Genomic DNA, 18426 nt, shown 5'->3' with positions numbered 1-18426 from the left:
TTTTTGCGGGCATTAAATTTCGCGGTTGAGTTTTATTATTACTATATAACACCAACAAAATAAGAAAAGATGTCAATAACAGGCTTGAAGAGGGTTATAATGGTAAAAGTTGATATTCATGATGTATTTTTTTATCCCAAGAAACGTTTTTCACCAACCTGCACCGCAATCTCCCCTCTGACGATTTCCCAGAATTTTGTGTGACAAGGAGTATGTATACTGTATATAAAGGCCGGTCTCCACTCCCGCGCGACATGAGCGAAAGCTTTTTGACGTTTTTGTAAGCTCATTGGTCGGTTGAAAAATGAAGCAATTCCATTGGTCGAAATTGACGTAACGGATGAAAAAACTTCCTTCAACTTCTTTTTTGTTCGGGCGAAATCTTTTCTTCAGGCAAAAAAGGTTAAGAAAAAAACTGTCGCCCATTTCGCGCGAAAGTGGAGTCCGGCCATAAAGCTGATACTACAAAAAAATATGCTCTAATAGCAAATGATGTAAAAAAATCTCTTACTTCATAGAGTCGATTTGAGTGCATGTGAACCAGAAGTTGGCCATCAAACTTAGAACAGTGCCAGCAACTGCTGATGCTAGCTCCGGTAAAGCATCTTCGTCCGTAATCTAGAAACGAAGGAAAATAAATTGTGAGGATGAAAGGAGAGCTGAAATACGACCCTCTAAAAGCTAAAAGTCTCGTTGGTTTAAATACGATTAATGTCAAATTTCGTCTTAACTGCACGGTTCTAACCCAATTTCCAATGTTTCTTTTTATAGTTTATGGTTGTAACGTCATTATCCAGGCCATAAAAGATATAGCCAGCAGGCCTAATTCGCATAACCCTTCTAAAAGTCTGTAAATAAATTCTTCTTTCAGATGTTTTAAAAAAGTTTTACTTGCGGAAATGTTGTCACGTGTCTTAAGGGATGTTCTTTTACTATAAAGGTCGTTAGTGAATTATAAAATGCATAAATTCTCGAAAAGAAGATATTTGAAGGAAAGTTGGATATTATATACTGTGGCTTTATACTGATAAAAGATTGTAAAGCAGTAAACCGTGTATTAGAGCCTGTTGTATCGGGAAATAATAAAAACATACCCTAGGCATAAGTTGATTTAAGATTTCCATTAAGATAGCCTGTTTCTTGTCCACTGGGATCATGTCAGCTGGGCAGACAGCAAACGTTATCTCCACAACCTGTCGCCATGCATCGAACGCGTTTCTCTTCGAATGGAACGACTCGCGGACTAAATTTCGATCAACTGCGTGTTTCAAGACGCCTTTGACTTCCTGTTTATGAAAAAAGAAATAAGTAATTTGCCGTTGGGTGATTTTTTCAGTTGAGTCTATTTGATTGGAACAAATTTGGGTTCCCCGTGCGTGTTTGAGTGATGGAGACTGTATTACTTCAATATGAGACTTCTAGACCTATTAAAAGGTATTTTGACGCCAAACTCCTCTATATTCTGTTTATATTTGAGCCATATCGAGATTGTTGAAAACGATGTTAGATTTCCTATGAAAAATATGGGTTAGAGCTGGTTAGACCTTGAAATTATTATAAACACCGGATAAAAAGTGTATGAATCAATGAAGAGTAAAGTATTGCCTTTCAATTGTTTCAGAAAACAATCAAAAATCTATCTATGTCCACAAAGGACAACTGATATTGCTCATTTATTAATCTCTCTTTAATATTTTCTTTTTGTACTTTTGCTTCACCTTTTAATCAGTTTTAATGCAAATACGTTGGAGGGAAATGATAGTTTATACCTTAAGTATTTCTTGTTTCTGGCTTGCACCGACAACCAGTTGCGAGTTGTTGATTTCACCCATCAACACTTTATACAACTTTCGAACATCGCAGAGAGGTGTGCCCATCTCATCAAGCTCTTCACAAGAAGTTATAATTTGTTCCACGGCTCCGTAATCGAAGAACTGTAGCTCGATATTTGGTGGATATCTTTGCGTGAAGGAGACAGATGATAGGAGGGAGAGGATGAGACTTTTCTCGTCACTACCAAATCGGAAAGCCGATCCTAACATGGTTCGCGATAGCGAGTCTCCGACTGTCATTTGGGTAGCTTCTAAAGTGCGCTGTGTTACGTCACCGCCTCCTTGAAGCAGATCCGGGGCGGCTTGTTCGCTGTATAAAGCACCTAATAACTGTTGAAGAGCCGATCGCATACGACTTGTGGCTACAACTCGAAGATCAATCGCGACTGTTTTTAAAAACCACGATTGTTGATTTGCGAGTCGAAAGTATTGGATCTCGTCAAGGTCGAGCTCTGTACCATCGGTCGGTAAGAATGGTAAGGCTTGGATGTGTTTCATATAGAAATCGGTATTTGTTCTCAAATATCTTCGTACCGCCCCACCTATAAAAATAAAATAGAAAAATAGCGGATATTGATAGGTCAGCAAAAACGCGATGGCGACCTCATCTCGACAGACAGTTTCCGTAAACGTCAACTAAAATTAAGCCTATGGCTTATTGAACCATCTCTAAGAGTTTTATTATACTAGAGGTCACATTTTTTCTGCACAGAAGAAAAGGTGTTAATAATCTTGTTTTTTATGAGGTAATCGCTACTACTCCTATATTTCTCATCCAAAATTAGTTCGATATGGTTAGTATAAATAATGATCTTTAATAATTTGGAGAAAAAGAATCCGAGATAAAGGAAAACCCAAACAGGGAAAAAAAGTAATTTAAGCTACAAAGTAAAGAAAGGGAGTTTGAACGTACCTATTTCTTGGTGAGCACATAATTGATACATCAAACGATACAATGATTCTGACAGCTTCGGTGTCAGCAGGCGTGCATCTGGTCCACAAGTAGCAGATACACCACGATTCAATATGGTGATGATGGAATGTAAACACGTCTTCGGGAAGCCTCGAACACCTGTTTCAAAAAAAAACAGAAGAATCATTTCAGATAGACTGGAGTCGTTTATAACCCGTGCAATACAGTAATGTTGGTGCTATACGATAATAGAATAATTATTACGGGATAACACCAGTTTGTAAAGGCTAAAATAAACTACAATTCCCCCTTCCTATTTTTTGCTTATTTTCTACTATCTCTGAATTAGTGCCTAGCATACTAGTCTACATGTCAGAAGAGTATTTCCAAGTCGCCAATAAAATGAGTATGTTAAATGGGTCATAAAATGCTTTTTCGAAGGGATGGGAAGACGCTGCATGGGTTTTGTTTATACTTGTATATTGCAGGTAGAAGCGTTCTATAATTCTTAATGGGAATAGCTGACTGATTTTTAGACCATCGTCGATATAGCATTCGATAATTCCAAATAAAAAGTAAAAGGGAAAGAGCGCATTTGTGATATTTCAGTTAAAAAGTAATTAAGAAGAGAAGTACTCATTTTAGTTGCAAGTCACCAGTAAGTGAGAGAATAAACAACTTTCCAGACCAGAAATGAACAAATTAAACAAATGTTCAGAAAAAGTAGAAAAAGCTAAAAAAACAATAATTATCTAAACCTGGGTCTTGGAGGTTGGTGCGAGCGAGCGACTGTCTTGTATCAAAACCAAGTAGGAATTGAGCGATGTTTACAGAAGGTTGATTGAGAGTGTTGGTCAGTAACTGGACAATGTTTTGGCGAACCAAGTCTTGTTTTTCGTTACTTTGCTCTTCGTTTTCTGAAATGAAGAACAAATTCATACTCTTGAAACTTCGTTTTGAATCTTCGCATATACACTTTTCTTTATAAGAATCAGTAAACATTTGCTGAGGCTCGGCTGTTCTTATTTTTTTGGCACTTTGAGCCTCAACTTGTTCTTATCCTGTTCTTATTTATAGAGTGTAATCCAAAGGTATTTTAGGCTTTATACCTAATATTTACTACTTGTTCCCTAAGTTGCTTGAAGTTGAGTAATTTCAGGCTCAGTAAATTGTTCGTATTTTTTGGCGATTTTGAGCCTCACTACATTGTTGTTATAAAAGAAACAAGTGATACTTTTCTGGACCTACCTGGTTATGCATTTAACAAATATAATTGATATCTACGTGAGTCAGTATGACCGTTAAACAATCATTCAGAACACAAATAGTGACGATCTATCAAAATTAGTCGTTTGTTTCTTATAAAAAACGTTTAGAAACCAAAATTTCATGCTCTTGAAGTAATCTTTCATATTCAAGACTTCGTGAGCAAAAAAACATATATCTCATTAAAAAATTGAGTAATTTGGCTAATAACATTGATGTATGCTTATTAATAGTGATTCTTATAAATAAAGATGCGTTTTTTGAGCTGAAAAATTCTTTTTTCACAAAAATCTCTTGAGCCATCTTTTACCTACTTTCATGTAAAAAATCAGAAAAAAACAATGATCCAATATTTCAGAAAGTCCAAAAAACCTTTTTTAGCCGTTTTTTGGCCCAAATTTGCCCAAAAACATTTTTTTTCAAAAATCGGGCTCCGTCACATTTGAGGGTTTAAAGTTATGCATCTTTGTGCAAAAAATCATAAAGAATGAAAGAGCCAATCTCGAGAAAAGCTAATACCTAAGTAATTGATAATGTGCTTATAAAAAAATATCGAATTTGGGCAGTTTTTCTATAAAAACACGCCAAGCAACCAAAATTTCATGTCTAAACACACATACTCTCTAAAAGTAAGCCCTCATGAGCAAAAAAAACATGTATCTCATAAAAAAATTGAGTAATTTAACTAAGAACATTGATGTATGCTTATTAATAGTGATTCTTATAGATAAACATGCATTTTTTGAACCAACAAAATTTTTTTGCAAAAATCTACTTGAGCCATCTTTTACCTATGATGGTACCCTACTTTCGTACAAAAAATCAGAAAAAATTAATGATCCAATTTTGCACAAAGTCTAAAAAACCCGAAAATCGGGCTCCGTCACATTGTGGCCACCACCATTTTGCACCTTTGTACCAAAAATCAAAAGATTCCTATGATTCAACCCTGAGAAAAGTTGGTAACAGACAAACGAACGAACGAACGAACGAACGAACGAACGAACGGACGGACGAACGAACGAACGGACGGGCGGACGGACGAACAAACACAGGTTAATTTATAGGACCTCCACCGGGGTAGGTCCAAAAAGTGTAAAAGCCCATTTTTTTATCCAACTTATCCAAATCCAGAATTTCCTTTTTCATAGAGAGCTTGTTCAGTTTTCGTTGCTATTAAGACCTGACGTGTGAATATTCTTTATATCATTTGTCAAAAAACGTACCTACCACCGACCAAACCCACCATTTTTTTCCATACTTCAGCAATAATAACATTAGGTAACGACAAAGAAGAGATCTTAAAAACCGAAGTCGTCTAGTTCGTAGAGGAGAGATTTAATTCAAATCTAATGGACTATTTCTTACCATCCATGGTGAATTCCTCGACATTTTCATGGAGTTCAGGATCAGGTACTTCAAGGTGTTCAGCAAAACCTACTAACAATTCTTTTGATTGAACCTAAAGAGAAAAGAAACAGATTTTATTTTATTGATTATTGGTTAAAGGCGGAGACAAAAAAAGGACACTTTTGCTAGAATTCGAATTGGATAGTTATCTACTGCTCGATAAAAAGGTATTCATGAGTGGAATATTTTCAATATTTTTCTACTTTAATGAATATATTGTTGTTCGACGAGCAATAAACTGCAATCTATTTCTGAAGCTGCTGTTTCTGCCTCTTGTTGCAGATAATATCAAAGGCAGGCTAAAAAAGTCTTAATAAAAGCTACCAGCTGCAGTTGTTTTTTTAACCAAACTTGTGTACAAATTTAAGCCTACCGCGTTTTGAGCCAATAATTCGACGATTTCTTTTTGCACTCTCAATCCTTCGCAGGCCAGCTTGATGATTTTAACAACACTCAATGAGATGGATGCTTGGATGTTTGCATATGTCATGTATCTAGAGTAGAAGAAACATGTTGACAGATCACTGTAGTTCTCTTTACAGACTTCGTTTAGTGCTCAGAGTTATACTCATTGTAAATGGTTCTCCTTGTAAGCCATTAATTTGTATTTAGAGCCGAGTTTATTTTCCCAAAAGCTATTTCTCAACAAATTCTTATAAAAATAGACATTCAATTGGCGGAGGGGTAACCAGGGGTAACAGTAACTTTACTCTAATAGCGTCCGCTTATTGGAAGTCAACTGCACAGTAGGTGTTTTAAAGGTTTTATTTTTACATAAGTATTCCCATTTCATATCAGACACATATTTCATATCAGGACAGTGTCTACCTATTGTTATATCATACTGATATTGCTCCATATCCGTGTCAATCCAATGTAAACAAGTGATACTTTTATGGACCTACCTGGTTACCAAAACTAACCAATGAACATTGAAACAATGAAACACATAAGACATAACTGGTCAAAATACAAAAATATATAAAATGAAAGCATATCTATTGGTAGAAATTATCAATACTATTGAAAAAGACTTATGAAAAAAAAGTAAAAAAGTTATTAAAAGCTTTTCTTTATAAAAACAGGATCAGGTGACATTAGCGTGGTCGGTGTCGTTTAAGTGAACTAGTATATTTTACAAGTTCACTTAAGCGACACCACCCAAAATGATAGTACCGAACTGACGATGGCACATTTCAGAAAGTGGGCCACCGTCTAAGATATAATTTACTGACCAGCCAGAATTCACTAGTTCACTTAAGCGACACCAACTAGTTCACTTAAGCGACACCCGCTAGTTCACTTAAGCGACACCTACTAGTTCACTTAAGCGACACCTAAAAGTTCACTTAAGCGACACCCACTAGTTCACTTAAGGGACACCTACTAGTTCACTAAGCGACACCTACTAGTTCACTTAAGCGACACCCGCTAGTTCACTTAAGCGACACCTACTGGTTCACTTAAGCGACACCTACTGGTTCACTTAAGCGACACCTTCTAGTTCACTTAAGCGACGCCAAACCTTACAAGTTCATTTAAGCGACACCTGCTAGTTCACTTAAGCGACACCTGCTAGTTCACTTAAGCGACACCCACTAGTTCACTTAAGCGACACCAATCCTTACAAATTCACTTTGCTGGCTTGGATGATCTGCTGGCTTACCCAAGCCTCGCAGCAAGTTTAAGTAGTTCCGGACCATCGCGCTGTATTCATAGCGGCTATATCGTCCAGGGTAGGTCGAATTCTTTGCGAATTTCTCGTCACTGAGATGCTTTTACAAGGGAGTTTTGTACAAGCATAAAGTCAATAAAATCAAATGCAATGCAATGCTTCGCCGCCAAGAAAAGTAGGTAAATCGTAATTACCATTCACACCTATCAAATATAAATGAAATTGAAAATGACGGCATTACGAAAATAAAAATTAGTACCTTAGAGGTGGATCCTTATCTTGAGCTCGAGATTTCGTTGATATAGCATTATATTTTGGCTTTTTGCTATAGCATAATTTTGCTGGCTCAGCAAAAAAGGACACTTCTGCTTATTAGGACAAAATGAGAAAACGTATTTAAGCTTATTTGCCACTGTTTTCGTCTAAGAAAATCCAATTTCGCGAAAACTAATTCCTATGAAATAAGTCAATTTTAATGATTTGCAAATTAAATTCCATCAAAACACTCAAATTTTTGCGAATGGCCTGATTCGCGAAATATTTGGACGCGATTAACTACATTAAAGTAGCTTACATCCACTCCAATTTACGCTGAAACTCTAAAGATAGAGGTCGGTATCCCACCGGAGCGGAAATGATAGTCGGTCAATCCAAACCTTTCAGGTTTTTTAACTCTTTCTAACAGTCAAAGCTTTAGCTAGTGGGAAAGGAATTCTACATCGGGTGCCAGATACCTTATCGGTAGAAAATAAGTCTGCAAAAAAATTCCTCTTTTTGCCGAAGAATATTTTTCCCGGTGAATTTTTTACCGATAAGGTATTGAGTAACGTTAGGTTTCCAGAGGAATGGAAAACGGTAAAACGCCAATAAATAAATTAAATCATCATTGCGGTCATAAATGTTTCCCTCGGCTCCTGCCGGGTATTTTTTTGTCTTAAGGGCTCTGACCATAGTGAATTTTTCATAATTGCTGTGTTTAAAATGTGTTTTCTGACTGATGTAATCAACAAAACTATGACATGTTATACATTTTCTGTTAAACAAACTTATCCTGAATCTGAAAATTCAAAAATTGCATTGAAAAAATTTGAAGAAGAAGAAAAGGAAGACTTTTGCGAGGAAGAGTATTTCAATTTTGAAGAGCTTAGTTTCGGCGAAGAAAAAACATTTTGAAAAAATTTTCGCAGTAGATGGTGTATCTTTTACCGAACAATAAAATTTTTTGTGGAAAATCTTTGTAAATGCTTCTTTGTCTCCAAATTTTCAAAATAGTGGTTTTTCATCAATTTTTCATCTGGATTTTGCTTAAAAAAACAGTCATAACTTTTGATACATCGTTTTAGAAAAACTTTCCGCAAAATATAAAATAGTTCAACTCTTTGCGGACAGTGTAAAGAAATGTTGAAACAAAAAAGTTAATTACCCATTAAAACTAAGCACTTTTTGTAAAAGAGGGTGATGCAACATATTATTAACATCTTTTTAAAGTTCATAACGTCATTTAAATTCTTAATTACTCTTAAGGGATACGATTAAAAAGCAATTTATAAAGGCAATCCTTTGTTAAAAGTGTTAAGAAACCTGAAATATAACTTCTATGTTCAAATACCAAAATCAATTTGGTACTGAAACCGTATTCAACAACCACGCATTCGGTATTCAGCAAAAATGTTGGGGGGCCTCTTAGTTTCATGTAAAGAAATCGTATAGAGGATAAGCTTCGTCATCGTTTCGTTGTCGTTTCGTTGTCTTTCCCTTTTGATGGGTACGGTGAAGGAGAAGCTGAATCAAAATTTTGGTTACCGCCAACCCCAACCTTACATGTGTGGTTGCAGGCAGCCCTTTTAAATAGACAATCTTACCCCAGAACTTATACTTTATAAGAGGCTAGCCAATAATCAAGGCCAAAACCTAAGCACTATGTCTCCGATTTTCTTGGCTAAAACCCCCTTCAAAATATTATGCAAATTAGAAGTTAAATTAGTAATTTATCGCCCCTTACTACAAAAAGTTTGTGTCGAAACTTTGTCAAAATTTTGAACAATTCTCCTCTTTTTAGGCTAAAAATTTTGTGAGGTAAAAAAGGGCACCAAAATTAGTAAAAAGGCCTCCATCTTTATCTTTTTGTACTTTTAATCGCCAAAAATTTTGAAATAAATGCTAAAATACTTAACGGATGATGTATTAAATTTTTTGTGCCAAAAACATCATCAGACAAGAAAAATCAAACAAAAAGCCTAAAATGACACATAATTTTAAGTTGATATCTTTCGATATCTTTCTAACATTATTCTGAAAAGAGCTAAGATTGACATAAATTAGACTTGAGTGTCTTGGCTTCACTGTGGGGTATTAAAATCTTTAAAGGGACATAACAGTACTTGCGAAATTTGTAAACAAACTGTATGCAGCAGATATAAAATCAAAACAAATGTCACATGTCAAAATAAAAAATCTAACCAAATATGGCTAATTTTGATTGTTCAATTGTTTTACAAGTTTGTTTTGGACACGTGATTTTAATTGTTCTCTTTAATGACACGTGGTTCGCGCAATGTTTACATTTTACTACTTTAATGTCCCTTTAAAGAGGCTCGTGGTGGATCGGTGGTTTTATTGAGGTTAAAGTTTGAAAATTTCTGGTGTCAACATTCAATTTTTCATACATAGCATGTTTTTAGTATCTTTCTCGCAACTTGAAACGTCATAACGACATATAATTAGCAATTATTTTGATGCGTTCGCCTCTCTAAGGAAAACTTAATTTTTTATTTGGGAATTGAAATGACTGTACTCAGATGAAAAAATGATTAAAATGTTACGAAAAATGGTTTAATGGAGGAAGGAGAGTGAACAATAATGTCATTACTGCGGACAAAGCTAGAACATGAGAAATCAATGAAAATCTTGCTCGTTATTTATCCAGTGTCTATAATAAAAAACATTCAGCTTAGATTTGAAAAGGAAAGCGGGGCGATAAGTCCGTACTAGCCCCACTTTTTTTGTAATCGCCCTGATATGAACGAGGATTTCAATTACCTAATCGGCCTTTTTTACGCCGGCCCTTTGGCGTTATTTTTGGACCGGCATAAGAAGGGCCAAGATATTTTGCAATTTTTACCTAAAATCGGCGTTAACGTTTGATTATTATTTCTCAATTTGAAGGGTTTTAGGTGTGATTTAAAGACGAAAATTATCCATTGTTTTACTCCATACCGTATCACTTCGAATAAACGCCCAGGGCGTTTATCAAATTTTTTGGCTTTTAGGAGGGGCGTTTATTCCAGGGGGTGTTTAAAAGAATGGGGCGTTTATTAAATAATTTGTATCCAAGGCCATTTTGTTAAAGTAAATTGGGAGCTTTTAGCCTTTTTTTATCTTCTCTTAGTACAATTATGTTCGTGTGATTTCCGATATATTTTGAAAAAATAATCCGGAAATCGAATATCTTATACGGTTCCGGACGAAAGTACCGGCATGCGAATTCTTGAGCATGCGCTATAAAAGGGAGAGATTAGTAGACGTGTCATCTCATTGCAACGCAAAGGTCGTGTACTTAAACCGTATTTAATTATTTGACGTATTTCTTTTTTCATTTACGCGTTCTTACAACGTAAAATGACGGACAACAGCTGACCGACTGAGAAGACACAGAAGCAGAACCGAGAAAATCGATACGTCTCGCGTTACAAAGATAATCCAATTGTCTCCGATAAAATTGTATTTGTTTATTGTTTTGGATATTGTGTACTGATAAGGAGGAAAAGTTAAGATTTTCAGAGATGTAGAACTGGTGTCAAAATTACTTTAAACACTAAAAGAATACAATCTTTAACACCGTATCTAAGTTTTTCTCCATACGAGACTTAATTACAGGTGATTGTTTCAAACGCCCCTCCCAGAGAGGGAAGGCGTTTATTCAAAGGGGGCGTTTATTTGAGGGCGCGTATATTAAAAACTTTTCCCTTAAAGAGGGGCGCTTTTTGGAGGGACGTTAAAAAGAAGGGGGCGTTTATTCGAAGTAATGCGGTATCGGATATCCACGGTATCTAAAACTTCACAAAAATCAGTGATTTTCAATGGAAGGATATCCCAATGGAATTTTTCTCAACTTCAGTTAAGCTAGAATCTCAGAATGTTTGTGAGTTTGTGAGTTTGTTTGTCCACAGACTTTGTGGCAGCGTAGAGAGCGGAATAATTGGCTTAAGGAGCTGAAATTTGGCACACGCCCTCCTTATGTTAAAATTTAGGGGTAGTTTTTTCAATTTTTTTAATTTCGTTTTTTTCGGGAGTTATCCCCATTTTACCGGGATTTTGCGCTTAACGTCATAAAAGTCAAATATTTTTTTTATTTTTTTTAGATACATTGACGTAAATGAATTTATTGACGTCAAATACCATTTTTTAACTTTTCAAGTGTCAATGCCTTAAAATTTTCTACTTGAATTTTTGCAATTTAGATATTTCATTCCTATTTTTGTTTATTCCTGAAATTGCCTACGACTGAGCCTTCTCTAATTCTGTTAAGTATTCAACTATCTGGGTTTATAATCGAGCCTTCCCTTTTCTGTGAACGATCGCCACGTAGGCTTATCAACAAAAGTTTACAATTTAGCTCTGCCTTATTCCGAGTAACCATCACTTTTGGATTACAATTTTAAGTCTTACCTAGTCCTGATTACTCATCACCCTATGGGTTTACGACTTAGCTTTCTCTTATTCCAATCACCATTCACCACGGGTTTATAATCGGCCTTCCCTTATCCCTAGTACCCATTGCCCTTTTAAAAAAAGTGTTTACAATTGGGCCTTTCACTTTCACATGTATACTGAAGCTGAGCCCAGTGTCTTAGCACGTTACGGTATATACCAGTATTTACTAATTTGAAGCATGAGTAGCCGTTTTTACAAATTTTGGCGTTATTAACGGCCCTAATTGGCGTAAGCCCAAATTGTGGCGTAAAAGGGGCTAGCATTAAATTAGGGCCGGCGTAAAAAGAGCCAATAAGGTAGTTGAAAAGTATCGTACGATATCTTTGGAGCATTTTTATTGGTAAAATATCGCACGAAATTTTTAAGCTAATCAAAATAAGAGTGAATGGAATGTTTTTTATAATTTGGAATGTTTTAATAATTTCCGAAAAAAATAAGGAACAGAAAAGGAAAAAAATCAAACTACAGAAGAAAATAGAGGAGACCATACGTGACCATATAATAATTTTCCCTAAGATAAGAAAGTCCAATCTGTTTTCAATACCGAGTCCAATGCAATGTCATCTTTTTGGAAACAGATGTCTGTTTCCCAATTTATCATGTCATCCCCCTAGAAATATTGATCTGTTTCTCTTTAATGACGTCTCAGCCGGAGCGGGGAAACAGATTTAAGATTTAAACAGTTTTAAGGAGAAGGTCTTTCCTAGATAACCGGATCTGTTTCCAAATTTTTCGAAAAAAGGCTTTCTCCTGGAAGAGGGAAACAGATATTTGGGGAAATGGGCTCATTGGCTGCTTCTGGAATAACATGGTATTCTCGGGTAATCTTCGTTTCATGAACATTTCAAATTAGTATTTATATACAGTAATATTTTGAATGTTTTCAATGAGCCTCGGGGCTATTAATACCGAATAACCTTCCAAATCATGTTATTACTAATATTTACCTCTATCAAACGTATTGCCCACGCAAGCGCGGTCAATATTTTACGGTATTGCCCTCATAAATAGTTAGTATAGGATTAGTAGAAATAGTTACTATTATAACAATAGCGTTCAGTTTGAGGTCGTTGTTATTATTTTCTGCCCGCGTAGTTTGATTATTCGCCCGATAGTGTCATTTGGGCCCGACGCGAAGCGGAGGGCGCAAATGGCATTAGAGGGCTAATAATCAAATTGCAAGGGCAGAATTAATGACAACAAACGAACGAAAACTAAACGCTATTATTATTACTATTATCCATATCGGACATTCAAACAATGTTTTTTTCTAGCATCAACCAACTCTTTTCGCTTCAATGCATATACCCGGGCCGTTAATGATACTTTAGCCCTCTGAAGCCTGGCACTTTAGTTTCCTCAGCGCGGGTATGACAATTTGAGTCACAAAACCTCTTAATACCGCCCGCCGATTGAACCTTTAATGGCTTACTTAATGACCGGCTATATGGTTAATAATATACAATAATGACCGGTTACTGAGGGTTATACTGAGAAATGTTGTCTGAGGTCGTTGCGTTGACCGAAGACAATATTTCTCAGTATAGCCCCAAAAAAAAAACCAGTCATTTTTGTATTTGTTAGCCTTTTCTTTCAGCTTCGGTTGATTTTTCGCACTCTTTTACTGCAGGGGAAAATAACAAAAGCAAGAAAACAAAAAAATTGAAAATAGTTTTGATTTTTGACGTCAAAAATTAAAAATGAACGAACGATTTCAACGCAGTGTTCATTTTCCTTTGAAAAAACTGACGTCACTGACGGGCAACCTCGTGCAGTGTATAGGCCTGTAGTCAAGCGAAATTCATGCAAAAGTCATGTAAGACCGCGTCAAAATACAAACCGGTTAACAATAGAAAGAATTGACTTGATAATGGCTTCTTTTGAACAGCTAAAATTGACGTCAAAAATGCTAATCAACAAAATCTTGAACTCAAGTTAAGAATCCACCTCTAAGGTACTCATTTTTATTTTCGTAATGACGTCATTTTTAATTTCAAGCTTTAGAGTTGATAGGTGTTAATGGTAATATAACAAAAGTTACAGCCGCAAAAGACGGCCACCTTAGTTTAGTCTCTTCGTAAGTCTCTCTTCGCTTCAATACAACGACTTCAATCTAATTCCGAGCGGGCTGCAAATGACGTTATTGCCCTATAACCCGAACGGTTGATGATATTTCAGCCATCTGAAGCCTGGCGCCTCATTTTCCTCACCACAGGTATGACTATGAGTCAGAATGATTTCAATACTGCCCACCGATAGAATCTTTCATGGCTTACTTAATGACCGTTATATGGATAATAATTACGATTTACCTACTTTTTCCTGGCGGCGAAGCATTGCATTACATTTGATTTTATTGACGTTATGTTTGTACAAAACTCCCTTGTAACAACATCTCAAACAGCATCTCAGTGATATGAGATTTGGGTGCAACTGTGTAACTGCAAGGCCGCCAGAGAAATCAATCTATCCTGGACGATATAGCCGCTATGAATACGGCGCGATGGTCCGGAACTAGCTAAACTTGCTGCGAGGCTTGGGTAAGCCAGCAGATCATCCAAGCCAGCAAAGTGAACTTGTAAAGTTTGGCGTCGCTTAAGTGAACTAGTAGGTGTCGCTTAAGTGAACTAGTAGGTGTCGCTTAAGTGAACTAGTAGGTGTCGCTTAAGTGAACTAGTAGGTGTCGCTTAAGTGAACTAGTAGGTGTCGCTTAAGTGAACTAGTAGGTGTCGCTTAAGTGAACTAGTAGGTGTCGCTTAAGTGAACTAGTAGGTGTCGCTTAAGTGAACTTGTGGGTGTCGCTTAAGTGAACTAGTAGGTGTCGCTTAAGTGAACTAGCGGGTGTCGCTTAAGTGAACTAGCGGGTGTCGCTTAAGTAAACTAGTGGGTGTCGCTTAAGTGAACTAGTAGGTGTCGCTTAAGTGAACTAGTAGGTGTCGCTTAAGTGAACTAGTTGGTGTCGCTTAAGTGAACTAGTGGGTGTCGCTTAAGTGAACTAGTGGGTGTCGCTTAAGTGAACTAGTAGGTGTCGCTTAAGTGAACTAGTGAATTCTGGCTGGTCAGTAAATTATATCTTAGACGGTGGCCCACTTTCTGAAATGTGCCATCGTCAGTTCGGTACTATCATTTTTGGTGGTGTCGCTTAAGTGAACTTGTAAAATATACTAGTTCACTTAAACGAAACCGACCACGCTAACGTCACCTGATCCTAAAAACAATACACTATCAGAAAAACGCACAGCTTAATAAAGAAGGTTTCTAGAAAACAAAAACGGCGATTTCCAGCATTTTCGGCCGGAAAAAAATTTTTCTCAAAAATCGGACCCGGTCATGTTTTGGGCATTGTTAATACGCATCTTTAAGCAAAAAATCAGAAAAAACTAATGATGAAATCTCGAGAAAATGTCAAAAAACTGGTTTTTCCGGCATATTTCCGGCATTTTCGGCCGGAAAAATTTTTTTTTTGAAAATCGGGCTCCATCACATTTTGGGCATTGCCATTTTGCATCTTTGTGCCAAAAATCAGAAAAAACTAATGAGCCAATCTCGAGAAAAGCTGGTAACAGACGGACGGACGGACGGACGAACAAAGGTTAATTTATAGGACCTCCAGGTAGGTCCAAAAAGCATGTGAATTAAAATTGATGAGTAAGCAAACGACACACTCTTATTTAAAAATTAAACCTTAAAGTAGAGAGAGAATACGTCTGGAAAATAATAGTGTAGTTCATACCTTGCAATCATACACAAATAATCTGGTCTTCCAGTCCTCGGGTTGACGGATAACAACAATTCATCGAGTGGTGACACAATCATTGAGCTCATATGATGTTTAGAGAGCTCCAAGAAAACGGGTTGTTTCTCCAAAACTTGTTCCAGGATTGCCATGCAGTATCCAGCAATCTCCTCCAGTGAAGATTTGAGTTCTAAAAGGTTTTGGAAATAAATTAAGGTTGAAAGAGGGAAACGACAAGAACTCCGGAAATTTATCAATCTCAGTAAAACAACAAGGGTCAAATACTTTCTTGCATAATTTTGACATGGTAATTGTTTCTTATTTTTTGTGAATGGATGGAAATCAGATCTAGATAATTGATGACTTAAATTAAAAGGCCTTTCTTCTTTAGCCATGGAAAGATATTAAAAATTGAAAAATATTTGAATCTGTAGGCCCAAAATTCGTATTTCTATTGATATTCTATAATGCCTTCAAAATGTTACATTTTAAAATTTCAGAAACCAGAAAGTATAAAAATGTTGCTGAAAGCTTTGATTGCTTTGTTAGAATTGGCATTTGTCATTGGTCAATCTTTGAGACCTGGGAATGAGCCTATGTTATTTGTTGGCATTTTCCATCGTTGCCCTAGTAACATTTCTAGAATCATCGAGGCTGATGTATGCAGGGAAACAATCAATTATGTCAATTTCAACAAAAAGAAGATTTGGGAACTATTGACGAAAAAAAAGGATATAAATATTGATCATTTAATGACAGAAGATGATTTTCAATATCTGGAATTTCAGTTTTGTGATACAGCCGAAGCAATTGGTATTGGTATTGAAATCAAGTTGAATGGATCTTACTTTGTCCAAAATGTGACAAAGAATCCTCCGTTGTGGAATAGGAAAAAGATCCATCATTGGAGGTACACGTCAAAGATATTACACATTCTGATCAACGCACCAAAGGAGAGCTCAAAAGCACTGGCAAGCTTGTTTTATGGTGAAAGTATACCAGTAACATTCTTAAACGAAATGTCAGAACTCCCTTTGTTTCTACGCAGCTCAAACTTACAAACCACTTCCAATATCTGGAAAACAGCAGTGAAAAATACGATAACTCAATTATTTCGTCGTCGGAGAGGGATACAGAAATTTGCCATGATCATTATTGGAGATTCCCTGGAAATCAACAGGAAGATCGACCTCGAATATTTCAACAGATATCTTAAGAAAACGTACAAAGAGTTGAAATTATGCTTTGTCGTGTACAATTTAACAATGTCCAAGAAAAAAAGCATGAGCAATCTGCTATCCCTGATGAAAAGGAATCCTGACTTGAAGCAGTTCCTGGTTTTCGGAAACCAAGAAAACATGTTAAGTCTTATGTTAAACTATTTTTTTTTTTTTTTTTTTTTTTTTTTTTCATCATTAATTTCTTGATCTCCAAAAGTATATTGGTTCTTCTTACAAGAAGTTGAAATATTTTATGTATATGTTATGTATATAAATGTTTATAAAACTCTACGATTCAAACTGATACGAAGTGGACAGCTAAATCATTAAATGGAAGCTTAGTGGGCTGGTCGGCTACATAGTATAGAAATAGTAAATCAATGGGCAACCTAATATAGAAGACGCTGAAAAATAGGTTCGTCGGATAAGATGATATAGATAAAAAATCACATAGGTCGAATTGTGTAGGTTGTCAAAGTCCTAGTTATGCAATGAAATAGTAAATATTAAATATTAGGGAGAAAAACTACTTATATGATAATATTTTAATATATTCATAGGAGATCAAACTGAGAAGAAAATTCGAATGTGGAATAGACTAGACGTAATAGCGCAACATCGAATTAACATCAAAACTAAAATCATTCGGTTAAATTTGTAGATATTGTGATGGCAAAATTGTGGAATGGCTGCGGTAAAATAGAATATAGGTTCGGTCTCAATTAGGAATATAAAATGCTAGAACAATGTTTTAGATAAAATAAAATAAATATTAACATAAAATAAATATATCAAAAGGGAACGCTAGAATCGCTGGTGGGCTAGAAAACACAAGAAGAGTGAGTCCAAATATATAGCAAGTGATTGAAAATAAATGACCTTAGAAAATAGACTAGGCTGCAAATGCTAAAGACTACACGTAAGTATCAGATACTAGATCGACTGTGTTGATTAAGTTTGTGACTCAAGGTTGAATTGAATTAGCTTAGAGATTTGGCTAGCGCCCTATCATAATAAAAATTCCAGCATTTATCAGCAAAGCTTTCCTTTTTGTCAATTCGTTTGATATCAACAGGCAAGTTGTTGAAGCATTTTGCGGCCTCATGTGCAAAGGTGCCAGTTAGACGAGATGTGTCCTCAATGTCATGTGCGACCAAATTACCATTTCGGAGCTCTCTGTCTGGATCCGGTTGTCTATTGAGTTTGAGGTATGACGGCCAGCTGGGGTTGTGGAGAGCGCTATGGGCAATCTTGGCGATTGTTAGATCAACCATCTCAGAAACTGGTAACCATTCGAGATCGATTACGTCGCTGGTTCTGGCATAACGTTTGAGCACGAAGCCAGCGGCGGCGTTCTGGACTTTCTGAAGACGCTCAATCTGGGCTTTTGTAGCATCGGATAGTAAAGCGATGCCATATGTCAGTTTACTGAGAACCAGTGACTCCATAAGCATCTTGCGCTGCTGCCATGATGCGGTGTTCTTGAATCGTTTTAAGCTGCGTAACGTGGCAAAACAAGATCTCATGGTATGGTTGACATGTTCAGTCCAGTCTAGATGCTCATTAAATCTAACACCGAGAATTTTGAAATTTTTGACCTGTTCAATATCCTGTCCAGCGCTTTTGATAACCGTGACGAGTTCCGCGAGGGAATGGCGTTG

At 36.3% G+C, this 18426-nt stretch overlaps 1 protein-coding gene across 1 annotated transcript in view; it reads right to left on the bottom strand.

Moving 5' to 3' along the window:
* The window catches only part of LOC136808250 (nuclear pore complex protein Nup205-like), a 61052-nt gene that overhangs the window by 23800 nt on the left and 18826 nt on the right, over window positions 1-18426 (bottom strand). Inside the window, exons 16-23 of the mRNA XM_067064790.1 lie at window positions 15543-15735; window positions 5795-5915; window positions 5380-5473; window positions 3504-3662; window positions 2746-2904; window positions 1770-2374; window positions 1095-1286; window positions 512-618 (exon numbers count right to left, since the gene is read on the bottom strand). Coding sequence (XP_066920891.1) covers window positions 512-618; window positions 1095-1286; window positions 1770-2374; window positions 2746-2904; window positions 3504-3662; window positions 5380-5473; window positions 5795-5915; window positions 15543-15735 — 1630 coding nt within the window. The remainder of the gene's footprint in view (window positions 1-511; window positions 619-1094; window positions 1287-1769; window positions 2375-2745; window positions 2905-3503; window positions 3663-5379; window positions 5474-5794; window positions 5916-15542; window positions 15736-18426) is intronic.

Source organism: Clytia hemisphaerica, unplaced genomic scaffold (assembly GCF_902728285.1).
Source record: "Clytia hemisphaerica strain Z4C2 unplaced genomic scaffold, Clytia hemisphaerica genome assembly, whole genome shotgun sequence".
NCBI classification, from domain to species: Eukaryota; Metazoa; Cnidaria; class Hydrozoa; order Leptothecata; family Clytiidae; genus Clytia; species Clytia hemisphaerica.
Note: the sequence above shows the minus strand (reverse complement) of the source record. Positions and strands in the feature narration are given on the sequence as shown.